Source organism: Colletes gigas, unplaced genomic scaffold, assembly GCF_013123115.1.
Source record: "Colletes gigas isolate AHSC1104 unplaced genomic scaffold, ASM1312311v1 Colletes_gigas_Sc00017, whole genome shotgun sequence".
Lineage (NCBI taxonomy): Eukaryota > Metazoa > Arthropoda > Insecta > Hymenoptera > Colletidae > Colletes > Colletes gigas.
Genome location: NW_025106646.1, coordinates 2,981,910 through 3,003,294, shown reverse-complemented (window position 1 = coordinate 3,003,294; position 21,385 = coordinate 2,981,910). Strand labels below are relative to the sequence as shown.

The following is a 21,385-nucleotide window of genomic DNA, read 5'->3' as shown; positions in this document are numbered from 1 at the left end:
TGAAAAATTATTAACAACGAAAAGGAAGAAGACGATTCAACCACTGCTCTCCAATGCCTAATCCCATTATACCAGTGTATTTACACAAATACAACACACCTCGTGAATTTTAGTTTGCCTCTCCATTGCACGCATTCGAAGCCCTTCCCATCGAGAATTTAATAACGACATTTGAACGCGTACTTCGTGCTCCTCGTCCTTATGCAAACCTCCTTCTGCTAATAATCTCGCACCTTCCTCCAATACAGCACCAACCCCGCCCTGATGTCCAGATAACTCCATTAAAAATGTTTCGTGCTCGTGAAATTGTTGCTTCAACACTTCTAAACTAGACCCTGGCTCCGGAGCATGATTCAATTTATCTTCTGCCTCTAGAAGCCAGGTCAACACTTCCTCGAGAGCAACTTGATAACCACCGAGTTCCACCGACACGTTCGTCGCTAGACTCATCGGTCGTGAAGTCGGTGTTCCGAAATTTGTGAAAGATAACGTACTCTGAAAATCCATTTTTCTATGAAAATACATATGTATTTTATAATAACGATTGCTGTAATCATATTATAGACCTCGGCTCCAGGCGTTGTAACCGGACTACCATCGCTCGCCACCGAAAGATCTATTTCGCCTATATCGTCCCCGGAATGTGGTAGCGATTGAAAGAGACACATAACGTACATCATTATCGATTTTTTATCTGGCACTGATGTATTCACATCTGTAACAAACGATTACCCATGTAAATTCAAGCCAATCCTAGACTTTAGATAGACTTCACATTTAAATACATTAACATCAGTCTTAAATCCTTGAACTTTACGATCAATAGAATTTATCTTTTTATTTGCAATAGAAGGATTAACTGGAAGTATACTATCAAGTTCATCAATTGATATTATTTTACATATTATGTAAAGTCAAACGTGGCCCATCAGTATTTGTGTGTCTTTATTTTTTATTATTTTTCCTCAAAAAGGATGGGAATTAAAGGGGCAATAAGTAAAACACTCGTGAATTTTTATTCTATAGTTCAAATATTAATTTACCTTCTGGATCCAACAGACGTTCGATGCCCAGCTGTTCTTGGGCAATGCGAAACGCATGATCTAGTCTGGCGTTTGGATGTTTTCGCGATATATTGTTAAAATCAAACAGATGCGGTTTCCATCTGTGAAGAATCGCATTGAACGCTAAACCGTCCGACCAGGATGTCGTAAAGTTTTTAATATCAACGCCAGAGTAATGCTGAAAGAAAATTTCGTTGCATTTTTCGTGCAAATAACACGGTATTATACCTGGTAAACAGAATTTTACCTGCGAATTCTGACGACACCACGCTAAAAGTGTTTTTTCCAAATTTGTTTGTTGCAGTTCCGTCATTAAGTCTTTCAGATGATAATGTACCTGGATAAATGTTTTAAATAGTATTCACCTTATCTGTAGTATTTTTTACACAGTATGCCCTTATATATTATATTAATAGAAATTTCTTTAGGCTTTGCATTACACGACCGAAACGTTTATAAAGAAAAATTATTCGACGTTTCCTGATAAATTTCATCATCAGAAAAACTTCGCTCGTAAAACTGACCTGCCAATGTAAAATAATGCTCCACACTAATCCAAGTGTTAGCTTAGGATTACCGTCAACGATATCGTTACTGCTAATATTTACAAGCTTCACCTAAAACGACACCAAAAAGGATATTAACTTCCGTTGCAATACGTTACGTTCCTTCCGTTTAAAGCTCGATATCATTGACTTACATTATTTTGCTCCAGAATTTGCAATGCTTTGTTAACATTGTTCAGATGATGAACTCTCATTCGACCACGTTCTCTTTTCTGTAAACGTGGTAATTAAATTGATGCTAAAAACACTGTTAATTTTTACTTTTATAAAGTTTAGCATCACGTCGACTGCATCTAAGGAGTTATTAGCGACGAAATGATATAAACTACCATTTACACGAAGTGTAACATAAATTAAATACTATTGAGAAACATTGCTTCCCTCTTATTCTTAGAGTTGACTTAATTTTTAAAGTCTACACGCTGATCACGGATAAGGTAACGTGTACGTTTTTGGAATCATCGCTAAAATAAGATTATGCATAGGTCGTGCAGTATATAAAAAGAATGTTGGGTGAATCTTCGGGATAAATAAAGACACCTATGAAACGACTCAAGTACGCGGAACACTTTTCGCTCGGAATGCTCTTACGCCTACTGTGCATAGATAATCGCCACTCTTATGCAAATATTCGTAATACCCGATACGCGCACCTGCTTAGAATTCTATTAGCAGAGCTCGTATCGTACACACACGGCATACAGACTAAACAAGACTGCACAAACAGGCGATTAAAAAGAGGACGTCTATCAGAACGATTTGAAAATTACATTAAACGCAAAATGAATGTGTTACGCGTATCGTAAGAAGCAATCGTGCTGATCGTTTTACGCAAAGCATCGTTCGAATGTTCTACGGTATAACGTAATTATTTATTTATAATTATAACGATGTACTCACATAAACTTTCGATGTAAGAACTTCCAAAAGGGACAGTAAACGATTGCCATCTCGTAAGTCGACGAATAAATCGGTAATCGGTTCGTGGTGATTCTGAGAAGATTATATTTAACAGTTAATTTCAAATTTGTACAATGTATAGATCGCGAAAGAAAAACACGTACAAGCGAGCAATTTTTCATTTTCAGAAACAAGAAAAAATACTTAGAATTTCGTTAATTTCATTAATATTTGGAATGAAATATTGATTAATTTTAATACGTATGTTGAAAAGTAAAAAACGTACTTTGAGCAGTTGCGAGTTTATCCACTTCGCGAATGTTTTCTTCTGCACGTCTTCTCGTTCATCTGCAACACACGAGCATACGATTGCATTAATTGGAAGATAATTCTGTATAATCGAAGTAGCTCGACCGCATTCACATTACTAAGTATATGCAATCGAACGTATTAAATCTAATCTTTATAGTAGCGATAGTTATTTACGATTCTAAAATAATTCAAAGTAATGAACTAATGAAAAGTATATCAGGGAAAAATAAGATATAATATTCTTTATGCGTACTGTTTAATATTCTTGCTGTTAGTGATATAATTAGGCGCCGTTTAAGTGATGTAATTATATAATGGTATAGTATTACAATAGCACGAAACAATTATACAGCTGAATAGTAGCGTAGTTGTACATTTGCATACATAGTTGCATAGTAGTGTAGTACGTAATGTAGCTGCATAATTATATACGGGTTGTAGTAGCATAATGACACAATTGTATAGCTGCCTACATATACAGCGGTACAACACGACAGATCACTTGTATAGTGGTATGGATATATGCTTGTTTAGTGGCGTAATAATAGTGTATTTAGCACTAATACTCTAATTTTACAGATTACAGTTTTTAAATACAGGGCGATCGGCCAAACATGGGAAAAATTTTAATGGCAGATTCTAGAGGCCAAAATAAGACAAAAATCAAGAATACCAATTTGTTGATGGAGACTTCGATAAGAAGTTATTAACGTTTAAAGTTCCGCCCTAACTGAATTTTTTTCTCGAAAATGCGCAGAATTTTGGGGGTATGTCTATTGACCAAAAATGATTATAATTGGACCCTGCAACGGAAAATAATTTTTCCAGAACGATTTGAAATTTTTTCTTTTCGCCGAAAAATTTGGACACCTATTCGAATTTTTTTCTCGAAAGTGGGTAGAATTTCAGGGTTATGTCTATTCACCAAAAATTATTGTAATTGACTCTGCTAGCTGAATATAATTTTTTTAGAACGATTTGAAATTTTTTCTTTTCGTCGAAAAACTTAGGCACCTACTTGTCGATTTTTCTTAAAAATTTGTTTTTCATTTTTAGTGATTTCATTTGACGCACTATAGAAAAGTTGTCTAATACTTTTTTGTAGGTGCCCACGAGCTCTACTTCAGAAAAAAGTTTCATTGAAATATATTGACTAACGTAGGAGTTATGGCTCTTTGAAAATTGGACCATATTTATGGAGTTTTTCTCATTTTACGGGGTCAAAGAACAACTTCTTCAATATTGTTAGAATTTCTACACAATCTTCATCAAAATACGCGTTGTTTGCCGTTTGAAACATTAAAATCCTCCAATCCGTTCGGAAGTTATGATGTTTTAAAGATTCGCATGAAAATGCGGGCAGACATTTCTGGCCAGAAATTATATTTTCGGAAAGGAATTTTTTTCTCGAAACTGCGTCGGATTTCGGAGGTATGTCTTTTGACCAAAAATGCTTGTAATTGACCCCTGCAACTGAAAATATTTTTTCCAGAACGATTTGAAATTTTTTAATTTCACCGAAAAATTTCAACATATACTCGAATTTTTTTCTCCAAACTGCGTAGGAATTCGGGGGTATGTCTTTTGATCAAAAATGCTTGTAATTGACCTCTGCAACTGATAATATTTTTTCCAGAACGATTTAAAATTTTTTAATTTCACCGAAAAATTTCAACACCTACTCGAATTTTTTTCTCCAAACTGCGTAGGATTTCGGGGGTATGTCTTTTGATAAAAAATGCTTGTAATTGATCCCTGCAACTGAAAATATTTTTTCCAGAACGATTTGAAATTTTTTAATTTCACCGAAAAATTTCAACATATACTCGAATTTTTTTCTCCAAACTGCGTAAGATTTCGGAGGTATGTCTATTGATCAAAAATGCTTGTAATTGACCTCTGCAACTGATAATATTTTTTCCAGAACGATTTGAAATTTTTTAATTTCACCGAAAAATTTCAACACCTACTCGAATTTTTTTCTCCAAACTGCATAGGATTTCGGGGGTATGTCTTTTGATAAAAAATGCTTGTAATTGACCCCTGCAACTGAAAATATTTTTTCCAGAACGATTTAAAATTTTTTAATTTCACCGAAAAATTTCAACACCTACTCGAATTTTTTTCTCCAAACTGCATAGGATTTCGGGGGTATGTCTTTTGATAAAAAATGCTTGTAATTGACCCCTGCAACTGAAAATATTTTTTCCAGATCGACTTGAAATTTTTCAATTTAATTTTTTAATAACTTTTTAACGAAGCCTCGATCAAGAAATTGATATTGTTGATTTTCGTCTTATTTTGGCTTTTAGAATCTCCCATGGAAGAGACAAGACAAGGGGTGGCCGAACACCCTGTATACCAACTCAGAAAACTTTAAAAATAGAAAACCAATTCTTTAATTATTTTGTAAAATGATGTATGAAAGAACAAACTAAGAAAGACATTTAACTTCAGCTCTTCTACATTCACCACTGCTCATCAACAGAAAGTTATGCGACAAACAAATGCATTTGAATATCAATACAAATTTTTTTTTTAAGTATCTTTTCTATGCCAACAGCGATGGATTCACTGTCACTTTGACACCATCGCAAAATTATTGTCGACGTGGCAACGACGGCTCGTCATCTATCACATTGACACTCGTTGACCCCAGTAGATGCAGCAGTAAACTCTCCAAATTTAGGTCGGCTAACAGAAAGTCATAAGCACAGTGCTTAAATACCTGCGGCTGCCTACAAACGGCTACAAAGAAGTTTCATCTTTGATGCACACGGCAAATTCCTTTTTTGCATAACAAGTGGCAAGGCCAACGAGATTCGAAAGACTTTGATACAAAATCTATTTATACACATGTATCAGTGATTGCGAAAGTGGTGTAAATCAAGAAACTAAAAAAATTCAGATTTCCGTTACACTGATTCATAATTCAATATTACGGATGAACTTTTGCCAGATAACCGTAAAATAAGCAAGTTAGTATTGTTTATATTGGTCTGTTGTATTTTTACTTAAATCATAATAAAATTCATACTATCTGAAAGCTGAGTCAATTTCCTACCATTCCTATGTTTCATTCATAGCCAACTAGCCTTCTATAACTAAAATTATTATTGTTTAAACTGATCACATCGCAGTGTATAAATACTTTTGTCAATAACTGTACTTGTTTGTATGCGTCGTTAACAGTGAAAGGGAAATTTGTCTCGTGACATTTATATAATATAATTCGAAAATAAAAAAAGAAGTAAAACGCTATCTCTGAAAAATTAAATACAGCACGCACGTGGTATTATTTTGTCTGGGACTGTATCTACCGAATGCTCCAAATACTAACGCAATGATGCATCCAGAGCAGATTAACTTCGACTGCATTGGTCAGGGAATTAATCACGGTCTATCAGAACCCTTCGAGCCGCAATCCAAACAAACGTTCATTTTTCGTTCCAGTTTTCAATGAGACGTTCAACCGAAATAAACACGAGCACGCGAATATGGCTAGTGGCAGTGAATGAATGAACGACCGTGGTGGCTATCTTGCGTTAGAAGGGGTACAAGATAGCGAAGAGACTGCAACGGGAAGGGAAGCAAGGGGCAAAGGAATCGCGAATGACGATCACGTCGTCGAAGTAAAGTATGCCGTAAGATACGCGCGCAAGAGCGTGTGTCTTTCCTGGACGGGCATCGGCCGACGTGGAGCTTTCCTTACGAAACCGTGCCGCTTCCGAATATGGTGCATCGAGTTCTTTTACGTCCCCGTACGAACGCAAGTTTTCTTTCCGCGCTGATCGCTGGCGTATGCCGGCTCCCCGACAGTATCACCGTCCTTTTGTACCAGAAAACGGAATGCATCGACACTAAGGTGGGTCCTTAGCAAAATTGACCAAAGAACAATGTTAATTAACTCTGCGCCACAGGATTTCAGATAATGAAATGGACCCATGTTGCATAGAAATTTTATTACGTTTTAAATTAAACAAAATTGGTATGTTTTTATTAATAAAGGTATCACATAATGAAAAAACATAAAGAAAATAGTAATAATTTAATTAAATTTGTCGCAATAAACCTTCCGCTTGCAAAAATTTTCATATCGTTCTAAAAAAATTATTTTCTGATGTAGGGGTTAATTACAATCATTTTTTGTAATTACACATACTCCCGAAATCCTACGCATTTTCGAGAAAAAAATTCCTTACCGAAAATCTAATGTGAGACCAGAAATGCTATGCGAATCTTTAAAATGTCATAACTTCTGAACGGATTGGGGAATTTTAATGTTTCAAAAGGCGAACAACACGTATTTTGGTGGAGAATATGTAGAAATTCTAAAAATATTCGAAAAGTTAATTCTAGACCCCGTAAAATAATAAAAACCCCATAAAAATGGTCCAATTGTCAAACAGCCATAACTCTTACAATAGTGAATATATTTCAATGAAACTTTTTTCTGAAGTAGAGCTCATGGATACCAACAAAAAAGTATTAGACAACTTTTCTGTAGGGCGTCAACCAAATTATTAAAAATCAAAAACGAATTTTTAAGAAAAATCGACAGGTGCCTAAATTATTCGGCGAAAAGAAAAATTTCAAATCGTTCTAAAAAAATTATATTCAGCTAGCAGAGTCAATTACAATAATTTTTGGTGAATAGACATAATCCCGAAATCCTACCCACTTTCGAGAAAAAAATTCGAATATGTGTGAAATTTTTCGGTGAAAATAAACTTCAAATGGTTCTAAAAAAATTATTTTCGGTTGTGGGGATCAATTACAATCAATTTTGATGAATAGACATACCCCGAAATCTTGCGCATTTTCGGGAAAAAAATTCAGTACGAGCGGAACTTTAAACGTTAATAACTTTTTAACGAAGCCTCCATCAACAAATTGGTATTCTTGATTTTCGTCTTATTTTGGCCTCAAGAATCTCTCATTACAATTTTTCCCAGGGTTGGCCAAACACCCTGTATATGTAGGCGGGAGGTCGATCGAGTGTTTGCGAGAGAAACGGTCCCTCTGGCGGCGTGTACGGAAAGCGATGAACCTCACACTTTCGTAAATATATTAATTAAAACATTTATTGTATACGGCATTAACCTCTTACACTATCTCGAGATCTCGAATTTCATAATGTTTTTCGTTAATAAATCAGTGACATAATAATTATTATTTTGTAAGATCACTTGTAATCGCCTAGACATAGATTTGATGCAATTAATTGTTAAGTATCTAAGCGTTCTTTAAATCACTTTCATGACTCACGGGTTTTGAAATTTTATTCACAAGACTGCATCGTCGACAGAAACTTTCTAACCATCTTTTCCTGTTTTCAGACGTACGGTTCAATCCTTTCGCTGTTTCGTTCGTACGTTGTACGGCCAAGGCGAAAAATACCAAACTGTTTAGCACATACCGCATACAGACTGAGGGAACTGTTAATAAGCCTACGCAGCTAGAAACCAAGATAAGTCTTCAAACCGTATTCTCCTGGTTGCTAACAAACATACAGAGTATCCCAGATCTAAATCGACAAACTTTGTATAGCATACGTATATAATAGAGATTATTGTATGAAAATTATACTACGTTACTATTAGGTCGTCCCATAAGTTCGTGCCATTCAATATTTTGAAATTGACGATTATAAAATTTGTAATTTAACAGAAAACAAGCAAAATTTGTCAGTTCAGAGGATTTTAAAAATTATAAACATATTAACATCAACAATTCATACAAATTTGAAACAAACAAATATTGTGTCATGATTGTATGAATATTTTGGTAACATATAATAAAACCGAACCTTATAAAAAATAAAATGCAACGATCTCTAAGCTCATTAGTGGGTAGAAAATTTGAAAATGTCAATGTTTTGATGAAAAGCGTTGAGCTACATTTTAATAAAAAATCAAAGAAGTTTTATAACGACGATACAATGGCTTTGCCAAAGAAAGGAGAGAGAGTTCTCGAGCGAGAAGAGGTTCACTGTTTCTTATCAAATTCTATTATATGTTTAAAATATTGCTTTCAGTTGTTGTATAATACTCGGTAGGAACATATGGGGCGATCTAATATAATTATATAATAAATCTTTATTTAAAAAATAGCCTAAAATCGACGTCCCAAATAGGAATACCCCATTAAGCACACAGATGGAAAAAGAAGTAACATTTTTGACTCGTGTTTACACTAGGTATCATCCTCTTCCGGATGTGCGACAGTTTCGACCGCACCCTGTCTATAGCGCCACTTCCTGTGACTACACACTCAACGGGACGAAGAATAATGACCAGTAGACAGATCTTGCCTGATGAAGATAAATATTGACTACCCAACAGCTCCAAGATACATGAACAATACGCTATGTTTGAATGTAATAGCACCATGATAATAACACAACAGCAGTAATAATTTCTGGATTTTATTAGAGGAAACTATTATACACGTAAATTTCAAAGTTTCAATGTATATATAATGTAAACGGGTGACGAGAAAAATTAAAGTCTATACAGAATTGCAAAAACCACCTATAATGTTTGTCGCTGAAAAAGTTCGATGTACTAAATATAGATGTGTGCATATGTGGACGCACGTCTAACAAACGTTATGTGGAGTCCAAATCTGGACACTAGATGCAAGTGTTTATGCATGCACATCTGCTCGTTTATTTTCGAAGCAACGAACGTAAACACTAGTGCCCGAGCAAGAAATCATCAAGAGAATCTTGTATGTGGAACTACTTTGCCCTGAAGCTCTAAAATAAATTACGCTTGCTTATAGGGTATAAACGTAATCCTTACGATCAACCCCAAGTAAAATCGCAAGTTGCGACTACGAGAATCGTTTAAAAAGTTCGCAGCCCCATCCACCGATGGCGATACTGACCAAGTTCTGTTTACGTATCTTAAAATGTCTTATGTTCCATACATAACCTATAAATTTTGGTGTGCGTAAGTCGCGTAGTTTATTGCAGAATTTAAAAAAAACTATCTCGCTTTTTTCTATGAAATGGATAACATTGTACCGCGATTAAATTTTTCATTAAAAAAGGCATAACACTGTTATAAATCTTTAAGGGAATGAAAAATGTATCGACTAATAGTGCAATACGTGCAAGGTTACGAACCATAGATTAAGAACCATTTGCTTTAGACCGTCTGAATGAAATATGTCGTAGTTGAAGGAGATTGTATTAAAAAATAAAAAGAATTTAAAATTGAAAAAGGTTAGGTTTCGTTTTCAAGTCGTGAAACTGCTTTTCATTTCTACTGTCCGTATCTGAATTCGTGGGCATCGGAGTTTCCACTCTCGCTCCAGTGCCTTCCGAACTGCTAACAATTTCCAACCACCCTCGCTTCTCGATTGCGAGGGTTGAACGAACCGCAAGTTCGGAACACGTAATGCTGTTAACGCCTCGATAATACATCGTCGAGAAAACAGTGCCAGCCATCTGAAACCACCGCTAAACTTAGCTAAATGCGCGCTAACATGCGGTCTCTTCTCCGCTATACACACATTCATTAGAGCAAATCAACGAAACAAACATTTCTCGTGGCTTTTCCAGCCGTCGCGCTGACGCTCGCTTACCCCGAGTTTTATAAAAAGACATTGAGCGCTCTCTGTCGTCGACAAGGCGTCGTTCGAGAAAATGATTATGATTCATTACTCTAGAAAACGAAAGGAAACGAGCATTCTTGGCGTTCTCGGGTTTAGAATGTGTTAAACAAACGATACCAGGTCACTTTGTAAATCTTTGTATATTTAATTATGTAAATTTTTGACCGAACGTGACCATTAGCTAGATCTTTAGATCAGGCATATCTGGATGCATGGGGCATGTAAATATGTACATTTACTTCTTAACCACGATATTTCTTGTTTCCTAATGATTCATTGTGGTCACAGTAGTTCTAAATTATCGTACGTAAATAATTTCGTGTGAGTCAGTATTGAAAATAGTCGCAAAGAAGCACTCTAATGCCAAAAAAATTTTCAAACGAAGAGTAGTAAAACGTTCTTCATATTAAATAAACAAAGTGTGGCGTCGCCTCCCATGCTCGCCACCAGAGGGGTCGCGCTCTCACAAGCGCTCGACTGACTTCCCAATATCCCAATCGTCTAAGGCAGGGCCTGCTAGAAAACCTTACCGACGAGTCCACTAGCAGGGCCCGTACGAAACGGGGCCTCCCTCCTTTCCTTTTCTGTCCTACGAATTCTCAGAGTTCCTACCTGCAGCAGAGCAACAGCGTCACAAAAGTTTATTTCACTATCCTTCCACCCTCCCCAAAATATTTAATATTGCTAGAAACAGCTAGTATAACAAATGTCTTACAGTCGAGAGTTAATTTCGGACTCAGCATATTAGGAAAGAAGAAAAGTAAAACCTCGACGCGTCAATTTTATGTTTACAATCATATTAATCATCCGATTACATCAGTGGCCATTACGCCATCGATAGCGCGCTAAGGTTTGCAGTATCGCTGTCGCAGCGCGATCTCGAGTGTCGGTTACCTCAAGGACGCAGCATTTTTCACGAATCGACTTCCAGTCGCAGGAGAAATGCTCTCCACCTATGTGTCTTTACGCTTACGCGCGTATCGCCAACAGAATTATACGCATCGAGTCGTAATTCCACGTCAGGTCTGGCTCTTACTCAACTCCTTAGGAACGCCGTTTCGCTCGGCGAAGTCGAATTAACGATCCCCTCCCCTCCGCGTCCCTCTTATTCTCTCGCTACGATCGTTAAGCATCATCGAAAAGGCTTTCGAACAAGAGCCTGGAAAGCTGCTCGGCATCTCGTCTCTTCATTAAAGAGACGCAGATGAGAAAATTACCAATGGACGACGCGAAACGTTCGAATTTTGCAAATTTTATTCGCGTGTAACGAATAAAAATGTTAGATCAATTCGTAAACTAGCTTTTACACGCAACTTCGACAGCCTAGATGTAAATTTGACTGTTAACACCCTATCTACCGCTGGCTGATTAATCGACTTTTTGTTTCAAGCGGTTATCGACCGCTGGCCAATTAATCAGCATTTCGTTGCCAGCGGTTATCGACCGCAGTCGATTAATCGACTTTTGGGCGCCCAACGGTTATCGACTGCTATCCGATTAATGGGCTTTTGAATGACAACGGTTATCGACCGGTTTTTACTTCTACAAAATGAATATTAAACAATATTTTAACAATTATAAATCACGAAAGAGGGGAATTATTTTACCTCGAGTTTGACCGTGTCGAACTTAAATAAAAATTGTGCTACACAGCCGCCAAAATTATTATTATTTTATTAAAATTTTGCCTATCTCTCGGCCGTAATTTGCCGAGTCATGGCCTAATCTAAAGACCAGCCGCGACGGGAGACCGCGCATCTCTGTCGTTCCGCGATAAATTACCTCAATTTCGCCGTAAACACACGTGTCGCGGGATCGAGGAACTCTTAACCCTCGAGGGAGAAAATTAGTCTATAAATACCCACGACTTAATCCTCTCCGCGATGGTTATTATTAGTACTCGCGAGTTTATGACAGAACCTTTACCAACGTCGGATAGCAACTTAAAAACGTGAGTGTAAAGACTAAAATGTCTAATCTCAATAGGCACGTTCTCGTGTAGGCCAACGATTCTCTCGTTGACTAGACACGGAGCGTTTCGCGTGCCTTTCTAGGACGATCGTGCGAACGACTGGCAGCATAATAGACGGCCAGAGCTTTTCGACTAACCGTTCGGGTGTTGTCTTTTCATTCATTGGCGCTAGCCTGAACACACACGTGTAGTCGGCGTGTGTGCACTTTACAAACAAGTCGACGACTCGGACGACTGCCAGCATATGCGCGTCAAACAGTCGTTTAAACGAGATGACAATGCGGACTGCATCTACTATACATTGGAACGCGTGTCGTTGGCCGTAAACACATCATCCAAAGTTCGCGGGTCAAACGGTCTGATGAGATCGCATAAAGTTGACCCGCGCGCGTTCTAGTATTTAACGTGGACTGACAATAACACGGCTGGACTTGGAGAAATTCAATAACTTCGACGATAGTTGTTCGAACGGGTTTTCCTACGCCAGTGAACTGCGTTGGAATGGCGAACCGTGTGATCTGTTTGGGCCAGAACTGGAAATTACGCATCACGTGCGTCGTGTATCTTTGTCTGTGCACAAAGGGAACGTTGGCATGAATTAAGAAAGAGAGAGGAGGGCTATAACCACCAGTCTAATACTTCAAGGACTTTATTTTTCCAAATATCAATTTTATCCCACGTGACATTATATTTTTTTTGTCATAGCGCATTTTTCATCCATTTCTCTATGCGTGATCACCTTGTCAGTTATGCTACTCACTGTGGGGCACCATGTGTATCAGAAAAATACCCAAGCGTGGATTACATTACTCAGTAGGTCTGGGTTAGGACTTGGTTAGGTAATATCAGGAATATAATACGATAATCTAAATCTTAGTTACGGACATAATTTCCATCAACTTTCTACGATTGTATTTTTGCATGCATCGGTACCCTTGGCATAGAAATACACTGGTGTAGAATTGAAATACATATTTAGATTCAAAACGAATGGAATAAGTAATTCTGAAATTATCAAACGATCAATATTCGAATATACATGCATCGAACATTCAAAACTACGTGCACCCCGCCAATTTTCATTCGTTAAATAAAAGTCAAACATTTATCAATAACATTAATCATTAATCTTATAGCGAGTAAAATTCAATTTCCGTCCTTTCAGTTGTAAAACAAATTACATTTAATTTATAATAGAAAATCATAGAAAACTGCGTAAAATTTTTGTTTAATATGTATAACTGTATATACGTTCACTGAACCTTCTGTACGAAGCGTGTGTTCTAATCTAAATAACGCCACTTACGCAGCCCGGTTATCAATTCTTGACATGCACGTGTACCATTACCTCTTTCTTGACGTATACACGCGTTTCGCGTATATGATGAATAAATATTTCCAAGATTAGATAAGGCATACCTTAGAACGCAGATAACCTCATTGCCTACTGACGGTGAGAGTAGAAAAATCGTACAGGTGAGCAATAAAATAATGCAGCTTATATTCAATACCGATACACTTCTAAACGCTTATGCATCCAACGTGTAACAAAACCGAAGCTTTGCGATTCGTTACGAAAGAATGCCATTTGTACGGTTCAAACAATGTCTTAAACATTCTAATAGATTCTACGGATTCACTCTCACGATCAGTGACCTACACCTAATCTTAAATACTTTGTTCTATTCGCACGCTTTCCAATTGGCGATCGTAACGAAGATCAATCGCAAACTAGTTTGGTGACGAAACGAAGGAAAACAAGTACCGGCTTTCTTACACCCAAATAAAAACCTCCGGTGCTAATCGATTCGTACTAAAGACAAACTGTCAAGTCACGGAACGAAAGATACGGCAGCGAAGTAAATCGAAACGTCAAGTCAGGTGACATGTAGAAGATAATGAAGTAAAAGTGACAACAACTGGTGAATTCCGCGCGAAACAAAGTCACGATTACGAGCCGACGTACCTATGTAAACGACTTCCATCTTGAGACGTTGTAGACGCAGCCACCGGATCGTCGACGTAATAATATCCAAGGGCACGTTAAAGGAAACACAAAATCACATCGATTACGGTTGCCACGCCGGGCAGGCCGTCACACTCGCACGAATGAAACGCGAACACTGGGAACAACGACGAATTGCCGCGGTGAAACGAACCGAACCGAACCGATCTCGAAGATGAGGTTAGAATCGCGCGCGCGCAGAACGCGACTACGACGCTCCGTGTACGACACTTGTTGATTCCACACTGTCAAAAAGATCAGAGCACCCGTATGCGCGGAAACATGACGTCGGTTACACACATGGACTTCTAACTTTCTCTCTCTACTCGCTATCCGTCTTCTGGCTCGTACCCACTAACGATGGCGTTTCCTTCGAGCCTCCGAGATCTTCGAGCGTGATCGAAACCCGAATGACGTGAACTACGGTTGTCGTTCCGTTTTCGCGCAAACAATGGATATCGGGATGGTGCAACACAGAAAGAGAACCGTTTCGCGACGAGACTGCTGGAGTATGGCAGGACGATGACCGATTCGCAAGCCAAGAACGAAAAATGGAAATGAAAAACCGACAATCGTTCTTACTTTCGCGCGAGCGTCACTAGACTACCGAACGTACTGCACACCGGCCGAGTCACGAGCGAACTGGCAACCTCGGACTCTCGGAGTTTCGAACGAGTAAGGCCCAACTTCCCCCACCAATCCCGCCCTCTAGCGATGCACACGAGTGTCTATTTCGCTTCCTACTGTAGATCATCTATTTCTTTCCTTTATTATCCAATGGACTCCCCCTTTACCTAACATTTCGTGGAACTTTGTCCATAACCACGTAGGAAAACAATGAAAAGATCGATACAATTTTTATTCTATCGTTTGTGTTGGAGTTGCAGTTAGTTCGAGAATCGATCCAACGAATGTTTACTTCATTGAAGAAATATTGTTTAACCAATTTCACTTTAATCATAATATTACATTTATGAAATATATATATCATTCGTACAAATTGGTAATTTATAAGCAATTTACTAATGACAACGAATTGTTGTTAACGGTAAAGAGTTGTAACAATTGTTCATTATGTCCCATAAAGTGTCGAGTTCCAAAGAAGCCCACAAAAGTCATGGTCTACGAGTATTGAAACAGAACCTCGGGCTCCTCCCTTGCGGGCCGTAAGGCCCAATGTATCACAGGTAAATAGGATCTCAGAAATCGAAAGAAGTAGTCTCACGAACGGATCAGGTAGACAGAGGTGGACAGTCCATCCTTGCAATACGATTTTCAATTCTTACATCACTACCGCTTATCGTAACGATATAAATTTGTTTACGAAATATAATTGCATGTTAAATGTGATAGTAAGCAGTACAAACATATAATATAGAAACAAATATTTAAAGAATGTATCAACAGACAATATATCTAAACGTAAACATTTGTATATAATGTAAGTATATATTTTGACTACCGTAAATGCACTATTGAATGGCGATGTAACAAAATTACTGCAATTCTGAGAAATGCGTCTATGGCTTTGCATCGGGGACCTCCCACAGCGTTACGTCTCCAATTAGTCGACTAATCACTTCAATTTCAAGCATAGATACATAATTGTCCGACGTATCTAAAATTACAATCGCGCGTATCTTTCACGATTATTTCTGCAATTAAAAAAAAAAAGTGATCGTGCAATATTATTTCCTAATGTACTTACAAATATCATCATCCATACTTATTTTCTTCTATCACTGAATATTTCGTTACTGAATACACAACTTATTGAACTTGAACTGTTAGAAACACAGGACTAACTGTACCACGTGAAACAAATCACAAACAATATACCGCTTGTTGTAACATCATCACTCAGACAATAACAATACGATTCAAAGTTTATGCAATGTTTTGTTAAGTTGCGTTTATCGATGGATTTGTTGCACGTTAATTATATGTTTTTATCAGAATATTAGACGATAGAGTCAGAAAGATTATGCAAACGAACTCGTGGGAAACTCATGGTTCGAATCAGTCAAGTCCATAAAATGACAAACGCAATAATAAAACTAATATCATATCATGTAAGTATCATTTTCTTAATTTTGATTTTTATCCACGATTCACGATACATCTTTTATGAGTAGATAACAATACAATATAAAAATTATTTTTAAAAAACTTGAAAACAATTAACGGTATATTATTAATGGCACACGAAATTATATCCACACGCCTTTTTTTGTAGATCTAATTATTTCATATAAAAATTCCTGAAATATCTAAATGGTCAATGAATCAGATCTAGAAATATTTGAACATCGCATACGCTCTTTGATATGCTTTCATTGGATTCTAATAACACTGCACAACGTGATTTCGTCGAAAAGGAACAACCTCATTCGATGCAGTCTGTCGCGGCACTGTAAGGTGCTGGGAAGCTTGCTTTGTAGGAGATCTTCTTTCCACAAGTCAGTGCCGACGCATCAAATATGAAATTTTCGAACGCGAAAGAAAATATTTTCAATATCGCTCGGCTGTAACGAGAATGGTAAGACTATTTGTCCGACTAAAAATTATCAAGTCCATGACGTTTAACAGAAAAAAATCAATATTAAATATACATATGTACTTAAAGGTCACCCACATTTTTTATCTTTTTTTTGTTTAGAGAATCCTTTCGCGTAAATATCAAAGATGGTGCATGAAGTAATTGTAAGTAATTAAAAATATTTAAATATCAAAATAACTAAACCGATTTAATCTCGAATTCATTTAAATCGAACGTATTTCCCGAGATATGTATATCAATTCACAGATAAGAACCTACTCCTATACTTGCATCGATCATTGTCCATGAGATTTCTCTAATTGAAAATGTCTGTCAAAGGAGTCTTTAAGTTGCACATTCAAAAATAGAGTTTTTTTAAGCGCATACTCCTAAGAAAGCACTTCGGGTAGATACTTTAAAGTTTCACAATGCGATAAGGCACATCTTTGACGACGTTCAATAGTTTCGCTTCACCTTGAATCGTCAGTAGAAATATAATTTACATAGCGATACGCGGGAATGCATTATATGTCATCGTACACCTAACAAAAGTGTATTAAAGTGAAATACTTTCCCATATTTAAAATAAATGTAATAATTTTTATTTCGATTAATGAAAGTTGTGCTGTTCTGTGCAGACAAGACAGCTTTCGTATCTCTAAGTTCAAGTATTACACGCGATTGTACGACAACTTTTTCTGTAGATATTACATATCTTCGAGCTACGAGGCAAGGTAAAACGTAGTGCGAAACGTGATCATGTTGATCATTTCTATTTATAATTACGTAAATAACATGCGGCGTCAGTAGTGATCATGCTTCTTTGACAAATGAATGAAATTGTACTACTGGATGTGCGTCGGGTCTAATGAGAGATCTCGCTATGGTATACATATGTATAAACATCTTTGCATCGTTGCGTCAAGCACATCGGCAAAATTGTACACGTCAAATTCTTTTAGTACTGTTTAGAATTTAAATCTCATAAAAGAATAACAAATTTAATTTCGACGGTTGACAGAAACACTGCTAGAAATTTCAAATTATTTTTGTTTTCTTTCAAAGTCTTCTTTAAGATGCATCAACGATCTAGACGTCTGCAATTTTCTCTTTACATAAATTTTTGCTAATTATGATTAATGCTTACCCTTGATACAACAGATTTGCTCCTCGACGCTCTCGCCCCGCCATGGATCCTCCTCGACTTGAACGATCCAGCGAATTTTTCTCGGTTGCATCTGGAAAAGAGTTGATAAATTACAACTGTCACGTTTTAATTAGAAAAAGGCTAGTTCAGTCGAAGCTATTCATCGCTTGCACAGCGGCGGACTGCATGAGATTAGTAGTTCACGCTAGATTTAATGTCAATGTATCGGTATCGGTGCACGATTATTTTTTATGGATAGAACGTTTGCTGATAATGTAAGTTGAAATGCGTGTCTCCTACTGTAATCGTAACCGCCGTCTTCGTACTATTTTGTCTAACTTAATGATCTTTTTGTAATGCATCTCGATTTCTATAAACTGTTTCTGTACGTTCCTCAAAAGTGAACACGTCATACGTAGTTTGTTGACCTATATAGAAAAAAATTTAATTTATCATATAAACTATTCACATGACTACCTGGTAAATATTTATAATCACTGTACGATGATCAATGTTTGAGAACTTACGCTTATGTAACCGATTTCAGTTCTAATTCGTTCAACGTCAATAACAATTAACATGTTGTTAAGTAATGAAAATAGAGAGTAATCGGTAAATTTTAAGAAGCGCTCTAGTCACGTGTTAAATAATTCTATTCTGTGGAAAATTGACCGATTATTGAATGAATTTTATTAGTACATTGATAAAGTTACTATCGATGAAATTATTATTACAAGCATGAGTAACGATTGTAAAATGAATCTGAATATAAATTATCTTTACGCTTGGATAAATTTGTCGCCGTACGACTAACGTCAGAGCAATTACCTCAAATCCGGCTCGTAGAACATTAGAAAAATGTTTGTAATCGTGATGTGTTCATAGATTCGCTACTGTGTACGCTGTTGCGGGCAATATTCGTTCCACACTGACAATGATTTCTCTGTCAACGGAAGTGACACCCTGCACAGTGACTATCTGCCTGTCCGTTGTACCGACCATGCGTGCCTGAACGCCGACTTCGCTAAGAAGAATTGTCAGAACTTCTACACCCACGGACCTGTCGCTTACATATGCGAACAATCAGTGCTCTCGTCGACGAGATATTCCGACGCGAGTACGATCCACTCGTAAATTCTTCTTTGTTATTAATTGAACTACACCATTCATCGTATTCAATCGCTTCAATGTACATAACATACCGGTATTACAGTCAAAGTTGATCAAATATAATACAGGTAACCCTCCTATAACACGGTAGATAGGTTCCTAGAAAATGCCGTGTTATATGAGACCCAGAGCCAGTATAAAAAGTTACGTTCCGAAAATTTATTAAAAACAAATATTTTTTTTTAATTCTATATAAGCAACTTCATTTTGATGAAAAATATAAATGTATGTACAACACAAAACAAAAAATATTATTTTAACTTAACGCAACCTTAATTTAATAAATTATAATTTGTTCATATATTTTCATGTAAAGCCACTATAGTTCATTATTCCTTTAATTTAGTTTTTAAATATGTTAAGCAAAAATCATGTTATCCAGTGCTGTACAAGTACAGCGTTGTACAAAGTTTTTCGCAATTTTCTTATCGTGTTAAAGCGAAACCGTGTTGTAAGAGGGTTCTCGCAATTTATGAATCGTGTTATAGGATGTCGTGTTGTAGGAGAGTTACCTGTATGTAATAATATTTAATAAAGACACGAATAAAAAATATTTGATCCGTGTCTTCGGTACAATGTTTACACAAAAGTAAATAACAAAAAATATGATATGAATCCTGACCTTACAATATTTTATTAATGTTATGAGTATACTAACGAAAGCAAGATTACTAGAAATATTGCTAATGCTCGCTTGTTACATATAGAATTTTCTTACTTTCTAATTTCATTCTTGATATTATTGTAAAATTTGAACAGAATTAAATATAAGATAGTGAACATGCTAGATGGAAATTACTGCGTTTAATATCACGGAATCGAACTTAAAGGTAAAACTTTGTAAGTATTTAATACGTAAAATATGTATTATTTTATTTTTTCCTTCGTACTGTTTTTAAACTGTACATTTTCAAATTTAAAGTTGAATAAATCAATTTGTGCGTCAACATATCATTGTGCTAAGTACGCATGCGTTACAAAGGTTCACACGTTCAGCGGTTCAACCACGCGGTGCATGCGAATCCAAACGTAAGACATAACCTTAGTGAATAGAAGTAGTAATTAAAACGCAAAAATGTATTTAATGTATTACTTGAATGAAGACGGAGATCGAGTGTATACTTTGAAGGTAACATATAATAAACATGTTTTACTATATAAATTACACAGTACATCTTTCGTTATTGAAATGCGTAACTCTTTACACTTTGTAATAGATGAGTAATACATTTTGGTTTTATTTGTTATGTTGTTATATTAACAAAGATTGAAAATTCGAATATTACAAAAGAAGATGTATAAGAAATGATGTATAATTTGTTATTTTTATTTATACGTGGTTTATTATTTCACAGAAAATAGATCCAAATGGAAAGCCTACGTTGTCAGCACATCCAGGTAAATGATAAGTTAATAGTTTGCTTTATAAAAAATATCAATTATTTAATATTGAAAATGATTTTAGCTCGATTTTCTCCCGAAGATAAATATTCAAGAGAAAGAATAACATTAAAAAGAAGATTTGGTCTATTACTTACACAACAACCATTACCTACTTATTGATATTCCTTTATTATTTGTAATTGATTATATGTTCTACTGTGTAAGAATGAAATTAAATTTATAAAATAAAATATACATTTGTGTATGTATTTTTTACAACCTAACATTTGATATATATATATATATGAATAATTAAGCTTTCAACGCCTACAACTTCCCTTTCTGATAAACTAGGTATGGCTTTCTCCACAAATTGTCACACTTATTACTTGCAACGATACTTGAATATAAATTATAACAAAATATACTTGTAAACATAGTTTATGAGACAAATTAATTATTCATTTTATTCAATACAAATGCTCTTTTATTCAGTATTCAGTTTATCCTTAACATGTACATATAAAAAATAAAAATTATATTTCAATTTATTATACATATGTAATGACTTCAAGTAGAATACAATTTTATTAGAAAAACGTACTAACAGGATTACATAAAACCAACTTCAGCATTTTAATCTTAACATTATGTTAAAGATATTGCAAAATTTTCTGAACAACTACTTATGCTATTGACAGAAT

General features: G+C 36.0%; 2 protein-coding genes across 2 annotated transcripts in view; one reads left to right on the top strand and one right to left on the bottom strand.

Moving 5' to 3' along the window:
• Positions 1-21,385, bottom strand: part of LOC122400373 (dystrophin-like) — a 702,582-nt gene that overhangs the window by 680,154 nt on the left and 1,043 nt on the right. The window contains exons 2-11 of the mRNA XM_043401810.1: positions 18,957-19,310; positions 18,129-18,219; positions 2,817-2,878; positions 2,531-2,623; positions 1,765-1,842; positions 1,589-1,681; positions 1,312-1,401; positions 1,044-1,242; positions 567-715; positions 100-495 (exon numbers count right to left, since the gene is read on the bottom strand). Of these exons, the coding sequence (XP_043257745.1) occupies positions 100-495; positions 567-715; positions 1,044-1,242; positions 1,312-1,401; positions 1,589-1,681; positions 1,765-1,842; positions 2,531-2,623; positions 2,817-2,878; positions 18,129-18,219 (1,251 nt within the window). The 5' untranslated portion in view covers positions 18,957-19,310. The remainder of the gene's footprint in view (positions 1-99; positions 496-566; positions 716-1,043; positions 1,243-1,311; positions 1,402-1,588; positions 1,682-1,764; positions 1,843-2,530; positions 2,624-2,816; positions 2,879-18,128; positions 18,220-18,956; positions 19,311-21,385) is intronic.
• On the top strand, positions 20,267-20,902 carry LOC122400374 (H/ACA ribonucleoprotein complex subunit 3). Its single transcript, XM_043401811.1, has 3 exons — positions 20,267-20,427; positions 20,654-20,696; positions 20,764-20,902. Exons 1-3 carry the CDS (start codon positions 20,374-20,376, stop codon positions 20,859-20,861), a joined length of 195 nt encoding a protein of 64 aa, XP_043257746.1. The 5' UTR covers positions 20,267-20,373; the 3' UTR covers positions 20,862-20,902.

Bases quoted from the DNA above. Each gene is read 5' to 3' on its own strand.
- LOC122400374 (XM_043401811.1), top strand. From the start codon at position 20,374: ATGTATTTAATGTATTACTTGAATGAAGACGGAGATCGAGTGTATACT. The intron at 20,428-20,653 runs GTAACATATAAT...ATTATTTCACAG, and splicing joins ATCGAGTGTATACTTTGAAG to AAAATAGATCCAAATGGAAA. The intron at 20,697-20,763 runs GTAAATGATAAG...AAATGATTTTAG, and splicing joins TACGTTGTCAGCACATCCAG to CTCGATTTTCTCCCGAAGAT.